The 10143-nt window shown below is 39.0% G+C and overlaps 1 protein-coding gene across 1 annotated transcript in view; it reads left to right on the top strand.

Moving 5' to 3' along the window:
• Positions 1–8566, top strand: part of ada (adenosine deaminase) — a 19809-nt gene extending 11243 nt beyond the window's left edge. The window contains exons 7-11 of the mRNA XM_031725742.2: positions 3780–3851; positions 5331–5432; positions 6398–6465; positions 6575–6704; positions 7730–8566. Of these exons, the coding sequence (XP_031581602.1) occupies positions 3780–3851; positions 5331–5432; positions 6398–6465; positions 6575–6704; positions 7730–7834 (477 nt within the window). The 3' untranslated portion in view covers positions 7835–8566. The remainder of the gene's footprint in view (positions 1–3779; positions 3852–5330; positions 5433–6397; positions 6466–6574; positions 6705–7729) is intronic.
• Positions 8567–10143: the final 1577 nt, after the last annotated feature.

Below are 10143 nucleotides of genomic sequence, written 5' to 3'. Positions count from 1 at the left end.
TACCTTTAAAAAAACACCTGTACAGTCATAGAGTCTGCCATGCTCCGAGTGGCTACGGCCAGATAAATATAGCTGCTTTTTTTGCACCATTGACTTTCAGGCATCCTTAGAGTATTGGAAGCTTTATTTTACAGCTACATGGAGAGAGACGTTTGTGGGATCGTAATTTTCCACAGTCAAAATTCATAACCGTTGGATGCATTACCATGAAATCCTTTGGGAACCTTAAAATAAATGGTCCCCAAAGGATAGATTCTATTGACCTGCATTTTAATGCAACACTGTCAGCGAATGATGTTTATCCCTTACATAGTAAGATGTCTTACATACAGATTTAGGAGAAAATGCTTCTCAGATGCTATTTTGGTCATGCTCCGACTTTTCCTCTAGCACCACAGGATGTAAACATTTTTGCACATTTTAAATGTTTTTAGTACCTTTTTAAGAAATTGGTTTGGTGCAAATTTATTTCTAAGTCAGACTGGAATAAAGACTTTGTCATCTCACAGCAATATATGTTAAAAACTTCAGCTGGTACAATATTTTTGTTTTACAACAATTTACCTAATAAGATGCCTGACAGCCTTGATCGTAGTTCCTAGTTAGCAAGCTCGAGCATCCACAGACACTTAACTAAGCGGGTGATCGCGGTTATGTTTACGCTTTGCATTAATATTTTAGCAATATCACTGTGGGCATGTAATCATTGTGGATTTAATTGGTGTATAACTTCTATGGAATGGGGGCTCTAGGACATTGTTAGTCTATTTGCTGGTCTGCTGAAATATCCTGACAGCTGTAGGACGGATTGACATATAATCTGTTTTTCCCAGTCATAGATTTTCTTTGGTGATGCCCTGAGTTTGTCTTCTTCTTGTGGTTATAGGTAAAATGTCTCAAACTATTGGTCCTGGTTGCAATATGATAAAGACACTCTCCTTAGAATTGATCACTTTGATTTTCTCTGCCCTTTTAACTATCACCAATTTTAGTTGCATATTTAGAGGAGCATGCAGTAAAATTTAATTTATATTGTGTATTTTATCATAATCCTAGTTTTCTTTTGACACTGCAGCTAAGTACAGCCGCACAGAGCTGCCAGCAGGCTGTAAATTGTCTCAGTGAGAAAGTTGTATTTATTTATTGGCATAGACCACTATATAGAGAATTTATGTACTGATGCATATCTCTATCCAGCAAAATATGGGAGAAAAATCTAATTTCCCAAACCAATTTCCTCTTATGCAGTGAAGCTTGTCAGAAAAATCCAATTTCATTTTCTGCCAGCCAGTATTGATTAATTCTGGGAACACCACAGTAAGTAATCAGTTTTCCCTGTCAGACCTTAATGAAGGAAGTAGATTAATCACTTAATGCACTAAAGTGCTGGATATTTTACATCAGTTAATTACATCAATTTTACATTAATTACATTCTGAAAGACAGGAGGGGTTATGATTAACAGCATGGGTAGGTATCATAATTTGTATTTCATACTTTTTTTTTAGTATGAAAACAAAAGAGTAGCAATAATGATAGAGCTAAATACTCCTAAAGAGATCTGACTGTGGTTGTTTATTTTGCACAGGAGAGAAACTGTAGCAAAAATCTGGCAAAGAGAATTCAAGAATTGGAAAGGCAGGATATACACACTTGGTGGTGATTAGGAATCAGAATATCTTTATTGGCATTGCACGCTAAGAAATGAAGTGCAGTACCCTTTAAGGTATAAATGCTATATATACTAAATAAATAAAACAAAATATAAATAGGGATAGCTAAATAAAAAGACAGACATTCAGAAAATGTGCACAGCAGTGCCTTCATATCCTGTGTCATCTTCCTGATGGCAGCAGTTCAAACACATTATGATTTGGGTGTGATGAGTTACGTCAAATATTTTGAGCTTTTCTGAGAAGTTCCTCCAGAGAGTGGGAACTTCACAGCAGCAACCTTTAAATGAGAAGTAGGTGGGAACAATTAAACACACATGAAACAAATGAGGGCATACGATTGTGGAGGCAGAAAAAAGAAGAAAATCATAAAGAAATTCAAAGTAAGAAACTAAAAACACAAATAACTAACAATGACTAAAGCATGAAAACACAAAAGTCTGGGGGGAAATAACACTAGAAATTATTAATAACTAATGGATACCTCAGAAAGAATCACAATTTCAAACCCTTGAAGTCTTTTTGAGTCACATGCAGTTAAACATTACAGTAAATAATGAGTTTAGCCTAAAACTTGTCCTCACTGGATGCTTGAATCATTTACTAAGCTGCTGTTCTAATATTAATACTCCCCCACTCACTACGTGTTGATGTAGTAATAGTATAAGTAAACACTACATGAACTTTCATCTGTGAACATGAAAAAAAATTCCTTTCAGTCACTGCCTCGACTTGTGCGTCAACGAAAATACACGTCATTTAATGTGGGCTATAAGTAATTCATAAGCTAGTCATGAACCATGTTGTGCAATTCCAGTGCAGTATCTGCAGATGTTGCATGAATTTTGTTGGCTGGCTCATTATCCATTAAGCATCAACACAAACTACAATACCATCTGATGACTGAAGCATTTCTGTAATATTATTCAGTGTAGGTTAAACAGCCTGCATGCGTATATGTGTGTATAGATAGGTAAATAATACGGTTGCAGCTGAAAGTTATATGCACTCGTCTTGGATGTGAATGTTTGGGCTTGCAGTGATTTCTGTGAACTGTTCTTTTTCTTTGGAGTCATTGCACAACATCCAGAAAAAAACCTGACTAACTTGTTGAGGCCAAGGCCTCATTTCTGTTAATGCTCGCGATTAAATACAGCTGGGCTTGTTTTAGCACACTCACTGGACTGACAAACACATACAAATACATCTAGTACAACTAATAATACCCAAATTTTGTTTAAAGTACCTAAGAATGCTCATGTTGACCAAATGCTTTCAACCAACTTCTGGCATAATAATCTAAGGGGTTGTGTTTGTATTTTCTAACCCTGTATACACAATTTTTTATTTCAGACAACCCCAAATAAATAAAAGTTTGTGTCTCAAACTCTGAGTGAAGATACGTGGTGTACAATCGTTAAGCACTAGAATAATTCACAGAAAACCTTTCAGTGCAACTAAATGTGTGCATTAAGTAAATCTACAGTTTACATTATTTGTATTCATTGCATTCATTATGTTTCATTTTTGTCATTCTCTTTGTTTTTCCTTTAGAGAGACATTGTTTTTCTAACATCTCTTTATGATGAGCAGTATTTATCACTATCTGCTGTGAAATGTATATACAAGCCCCCACACTGTACAGGAGAGCTGTAATCTTGTTGAGGTGAATCTATATTGATGGAATAACTTTCCTTCAATTATTAACGAGTACCAGAGCTGACAGACCAAAGTCCTCCCTAATATTGAAGGTTATCTTCATATGTGATCATTAGATGCATGCAGTATGTGCTGATTAAGCACGACACTCTCGGTGTGCCAGAGGTTGTGGATGCTAAAATGAAACCAGATGTTCAAACCAGAGTAATGCTTTCTCTATATTTAGTTTCCTTTGATGACAAATTAAACATTCATTTTTATTTCAATGTGCACTCACTGGGGGAACATTTATTAAAGTTTTCACTTCTGCCAAAATAAGTGTGTACAAGAACCTGTCTACATTATAAATGGTGCCCCAGCCAGTGGTACACATTACAGATGTGAAAACCAAATGTTTGGCTGAGCTATTTGATTGCTGATGCGTTTCATGATTGATTTTGTTCCCAGGAAGCGGTACACTGTGGGATCCACAGGACAGTTCATGCTGGCGAGGTGGGGCCGGCCTCTGTGGTGAAGGAGGTGAGCTGTTCGACAATAACTTGAGAGATTTGTGAACGGGCTGGTGCAGCCCACTGATTGTTTAACCGTCCGTAAAAGCATGTTTAAACAAAACAGTCAAGCCACATGTTAACAACAGAATTAAGGGCAGAGGTCCAAAGAAAACAAGAAGAGCATAGCTTTATGTCCGCTGTAGCCCAGCTGAAGGTTAGTGTGAAAACAAATTGGGAGTGCCTTTAAATTGCTCCATACATACTGTGTGCATTTTAAGGAAGTAAGCAGCTCAACAATGAGACATTTCTGAGTGAGGTGGTGGAGTCATGTTAGTGCTTGTGTATCCTGAAATACCTGTAAACTAAACGATAAAGCCACATAGTGACAACAAAAAGGGCAGGCATGTCAATAAAATAAGAGTTTTATATTTAATGTTGCCCATTTGAAGCCTGGTAAAAGAATAAATTTAACACTGAGTAAATACTATCTATGGATAAAGGACGACACAACAACGGAGATATGTGAAGGTCCAACACCATAACACAAACATGTGAGGCACACCCACAGCCAACCCTGAGAGGGCCCCTTTCCTCCAGCAGAGAGCAGACAATTTTAGCACAACTTCTTCGATAGCTGGTTCATTATCATTGGAATATAACTGAAATAAATTATGTAACACTAACTGTAGACTTTTGGCTGACTGCGGCTCATGTGGTAGAACGGGTTATCTATCAATCAGAAAGTCAGGGGATCAGTTTCCTTGGATTACTGTGATAGTGAACCTTATGTTGTCCCTGATGCATCCATCATGTGAGTGTGTGTGAATGTTAGATAAAAGCATTGCATGAATTTGTGTGAATGAGAGATGTAGCAGAAAGTGCTCAAAATGAGTAGAAGTACCAGTCGAAATAAAGTGTCACAGCTGCTGTCACTAATCATGCAGTAACTCGCTGTGGCAGAGCGCAGGAAGTTATTGTACAAAACCCTGCCCACTCTAATTAGATCTTTGCACATTTTTACTGCGTAGACAAGATATTTAAATAAAGCAAACTTTCCTTAAACACTCACTGTGGGTCACACATCTGTCGCTCACCCTACACTGAAGCTGCGGAAGTGTTCTCGCTTTCGGTTGATGTTGTCTAAACATCTACCTGGTAACACGGACTGCATCCTTCGCAGCTGTTGCTGACTGCCAGCGGCATGGTTCATTCGAACTCCACCCCTTTGTGGGGCCTACAAGGGTATACTTAAGAACCCAATATAGGTCTACATACTGTGCTTATTTTTTACTGTCCATCCAAACTTCTGTAGTGCAGAACCACTTTATGTCTGACTAAAATAAAACAGCTGCTCTCTAAAGAACCCATCTTTTAAACTGACAGTTCAGCTATGGCATAACATCTGAATGTGCCTCCAGAAATAGCTTGAAGACACTGCTGACATGTGCAATTTTCTACACTTTATAACCTTTCGCCTCTATGTTATGAATCTCTGTTTCAAATTTAGGCTGTGGAAGTACTGAAAGCCGAACGTATTGGACATGGTTACAACACTCTGGAGGACAGGGACCTGTACGAAAAACTGCTGGCTCAAAAGATGCACTTTGAGGTAAAGAACTATGGGAAATTCTCAGCATTTTCATTATGAACATGAATCATACGCAAAGTTATCTAATCTATTAAATGTACTTTGCTCTGTTCACTGTTAGACACTGATAATATTGTTCATTACAGACAGGAAATGAGATTGTTCTACTAGATAATTACATTGATAAAGTGGACTGGACGGCTACTAAGTATCTATTTAGCAACAGTGATACACTGACCCCTAGTGGAGAATTTGATGTTTGCCTCTTCATCAATTCCTTGCATCCTTTCCTGCGAGTGGAGGAGACAAGGAAGAGACACATAAAGCAAGAGACACTTTATAAAATCAGACATTCTCACAGAGCTCTGTTTATTGTTTTGCTGTAGCCTCCAGCTGTATTTTCTGGTCTCAGATGTCAGCTGTTGATGATGGTTTATATATTTAGGCCTACTGCTTTTAGATAAATTCACAACATGGCAGAATGTGACAAGGACACAAATATTGTGTCCTTTTCATGCAGTTGATCATCTTAAATAAATGAAACAACGTAAGAACACAAAGAAACCTTATCTTTAGAGTGCTTCAGCTACATATATATCAGCTATATGTCATGGCTCTTTTATACGTCATGGGTAAATATACAGCTGTGGATCCTCAATTTTAGCTCCTGCAAGAAGCTTCCTCTCTCCTCTGTCCTTCAGATGTATTTTAGGAATCAAGACATCCTTTGAGATGGGACACTCAGATTGATTTCACAAGTAGGAAGTCTTGAGGAGTTAAGGAGGTACAGAATAGAAAAATGAGAAAAGACCTTGGAGTAGTCTCTGATGCCTCAGTGCGGCACTTAAGGGATCTATGGCATCGTTAATTCCAAGTGTGCTTTTCCTGCCACAAGTCAAAATGTCTACTGTGAAAAAGGTGTTTTAGTAAAAGAAAGACTGGAAGTTTTTGGCCTCTCAGTTTTGTCTTTGCTGTTCTGATTGCAGACGTGTCCTATTTCAAGTAAGCTAACAGGTGCCTGCGACGCAGACTTCACCATACACCCCGTCATCACGTGAGTTTCTTTTGTTTTTGTTTTGTTTTTTACATAAAATCAATTATTTTATTTAAGTATTAACTAAATTTGGGCATTTATTCATTTTCCCACTATTTCTTTCGTGCAGGTTCATGAAAGACCAAGCTAACTACTCTCTGAACACAGATGACCCTCTGATCTTTAACTCCAACCTGCATCACGACTACAACACAGCACACCAACACATGGGATTCACCGAGGAGGAATTCAAACGACTGGTGAGATCAAATGCATGAATAATCGTAGCGATAGTTCACAGGAAGAATTCATTTGAATATGGTTTGAAAAGAAGGCAGGGGGTGTAATTGCAAGGTATATTGCATCGTTAATTGAAGCAGGGACCAAACCTTCCATGGAGAAATAATCCACTGTTCGCCGAAGAACCTCAGACGCTTTTTAACCAATGCACAATTTGAGCTTCACATCCAAGTTCCACCAGGTTTGGAATAATTTTCCAAGAGATCATTAAAAGGATGGTGACACCGACATTTTAATTGGCTTTTTTCCAAGAGCGAACTTAGATCAATGCTCATTTAATCTTTATAGCAGATTGTGAAGCTACATCCAAGAAACAGCTAGCATGGCTCTATAGAGGTAACGAATATGAGCTATAAAGCTCAGTAATTGCAACATTATGTTAGTCTTTATTTAACCACAGTGTAAAAAGGGCACATTTTGTTTTTACTGGAGGATTAATTGCCAGACTATTTCCTGACCAGGAACAGTGACAGAAGAGAATGCCTGTCATCACTGGGAGTATGACAGGTGTCTTTTCCTGCCATATTGCACCAGGATTCACGGAAACTCTGGTCCAAAGTCACCAATTGTGGAGTTACATTTTTTTTAAATTTTACATATGATAAGCAAGCATAAGTATTCAAAAGCACAGCAGTGTTGTCAAGCAGTAGGCTGCAGCAGTCAGCGCCATTTCTGTCTTCATCAATCTTTGCTGATTCAGGCCTTTTATTGCAAAACTAGCAAATGCAAATTGTGTTTTAAAGATTAATGCTTCAGTAGCTGCATATATTTATGCATTTATCATATAACATCTGTATATGAATTTGAAGATGCACAAGGCACTGTTGCTCTCCTGTAGCTCTATATTCACTGCACATACATGAGTAAACTTCTAGCTGACTGCTTACTGTTGATGAGAGTGTGACTAAGTTCCCAGATTCCTGAACCATTCCATAAAAGTTAATTCCCCAGCTCAGTGTGAAATCTGTCTTTTTGTGTCTTACAGAACATTTGCTCTGCACAGTCAAGCTTTCTACCTGCCAAGGAAAAGGAAGAGCTAGTTAAAACACTCAGTGAGGCCTATGAGATGATCCAGAGCACTGCCTTTTAACCCTGAACAGCAATTCTGAGGAGAAACCTAAAGCAGGGACAAATCACTCTGAGACCTTAATCTTCCATGTGATGCAGTGGAACATGTTTTTAGTCATTTGTAACCCAACAAACAACATACACATAGAATATTACATCAGATATGCTGTTTACCAATGGGTAGCATCCTTCATCTTACATAACTGTGTATAATCTGTTTGTGTATTTATCAACATTGCATCTGATTACAAGGTGCAAGCAAAAAGTTCTGGGACTCAGTCCACAAAAATCAGAAACTATACACAATTTAAATTTGGCTGCGCTTTTAAAAAAAATATTCGTGCACATCTCTAGATCTCTTCCAGCACGCTGCTATTTTTATATTGTTCCATAGAAGGCCCATTGTGTATGCTTGTGACTTTCACCACAGACCTCCAAAAGAGAGAAAACATCAGCTGTGATGGCACACGTGGCGTTAAAGGCACAGAAGATATTTTTTTAACATAAAACACACAAAACCTTCACTCAAAACCAGCCCTGGTTACCAGAATCGGCTCTCTGCGACTTCATCTGCCTCGTCAAAATGAAAATCTAATTGAAGGTGCCTGAGCTAACTCTAAAATGACAGTGGGCGTTTATCAATATGCGTACTTGTGCGTACTTGCGTTCTCGTGTACTCGTGATACGTCATCAGTCGGAGACCAAGTACTGTTCCAATTCGAAGTACGCATCACGCCGAGAACGCGAAAAAGTCCCGGATGTGTTCTCGATCCGCCCATTTTATCGAGCATGCATCGGTGTAGACTTGGGACAGCTATATATCCCAGAATGCATTTCGTCCAAAACTCAACAGCGGACTCCCGGCACATCGCCCCCCCCGCTCGCGGTCTTCTCACTACTCAGGTTAAAGAAACCCCAGCAGCTGTCTATAGTATTGAGTGTCCACTAGAATAGAAATAAAAGCGTTCTAACATCTCACCTGCTTGTTTTTATTAAGGTATGTACACGTATGTACATGTACACTATTTTTATTAATAGAGGTTTCACTACTGAGGTTAAAAATGATATACAAGTCACGTAGATCACTTCTAAATGTTAATGTTTGGTTTATTTCAGTGTGTTATTTGTTCCTGAGTAAACCGGTTTGGCTGTGATTAAAGTTAAGCTTCATAACATGTTACTCACAGTTAAATTAGGAGGGGACGGCAGTAAAAACTCCGGACCTGTGACATCATCACGTACGCTGGTGTTCCGACTGTACAAATCACGAGTCCGTGCTCGCGTACTTGAGAATTGAGAAACGGCCCACGAGTCCGTGCTCGCGTTCTCGGCGGGTACGTACTCCCGTGCGTTCTCGGCGAGTACGTACTCACCGAGAACGCGAGTACGTACTCGCGTACTTGGGCATTGATAAACGGCCAGGGAGAGGAGCTCATTCATGGTGGAGCTACTCTTTTGCATTGAAAAGATCTCACTTAGGTGGTTCGGGCAGATTCAGGAAACACCAGAGTGTCTCTCAGTTGGCTTAGGAAAACACTAAGCTGTAGGACAGGGGTGTCGAACTCCAGGCCTCAAGGGCTGGTGTCCTTCAGGTTTTAGTTATCACCCTGTTTCAACACACCTGAATCAAATGATTAGTTTATTACCAGGCCTCTGGAGAACTTTAAGACATGTTGAACCTCTTCAACATGTCAATTTAGCCATTTAAATCAGCTGTGTTGGATCAAGGACACATCTAAAACCTGCAGGACACCGGCCCTCGAGGCCTAGAGTTTGACACCTGTGCTGTAGGAGGAGCATATACTGCAGTGGTAGAAGGACAAGGGGACAGAATGAGATGTCTATGAAGGAGTCTAAAAACAGCAGCTGTGTTGGAAGTGGTAAAGAGATGCACAAGAAGATAACCTTGAAAGGAAGAATAGTCAAATGTACATATGGGTTTTTTGCATTTTTATCGGCCGGATCCCAGAATTCTTTTTAATCATACTTAGTATTTGCATAGCTTTAATGTGTTAGTTATGGGTGCTTGTTTTGGACATAGTCAGGGTCCCCTGCTGTGTCCAAAAATATAGAATGAAACATATTGTGTTATATCAGAACTTTGGAAATACAGCGTGAATCAAAAAGAATCATCCGATTTCAAAGTGCTTTAATTCTGCAGCCGTTGACTCCAGACACGTTCGCAAAAGTGTGGGAGGAGTTTGACTCTCGTACGGACATATGCCATATGCCCCATGTAGGACACATTGATCACTTGTGAACGTTTTGTATGTAAAATTTTATATTCAGCCATATATTTTAATCTTTACCGTGAGCTTCTGTGTCCATTGT

Source organism: Oreochromis aureus, linkage group 20, assembly GCF_013358895.1.
Source record: "Oreochromis aureus strain Israel breed Guangdong linkage group 20, ZZ_aureus, whole genome shotgun sequence".
Lineage (NCBI taxonomy): Eukaryota > Metazoa > Chordata > Actinopteri > Cichliformes > Cichlidae > Oreochromis > Oreochromis aureus.
Note: the sequence above shows the minus strand (reverse complement) of the source record. Positions and strands in the feature narration are given on the sequence as shown.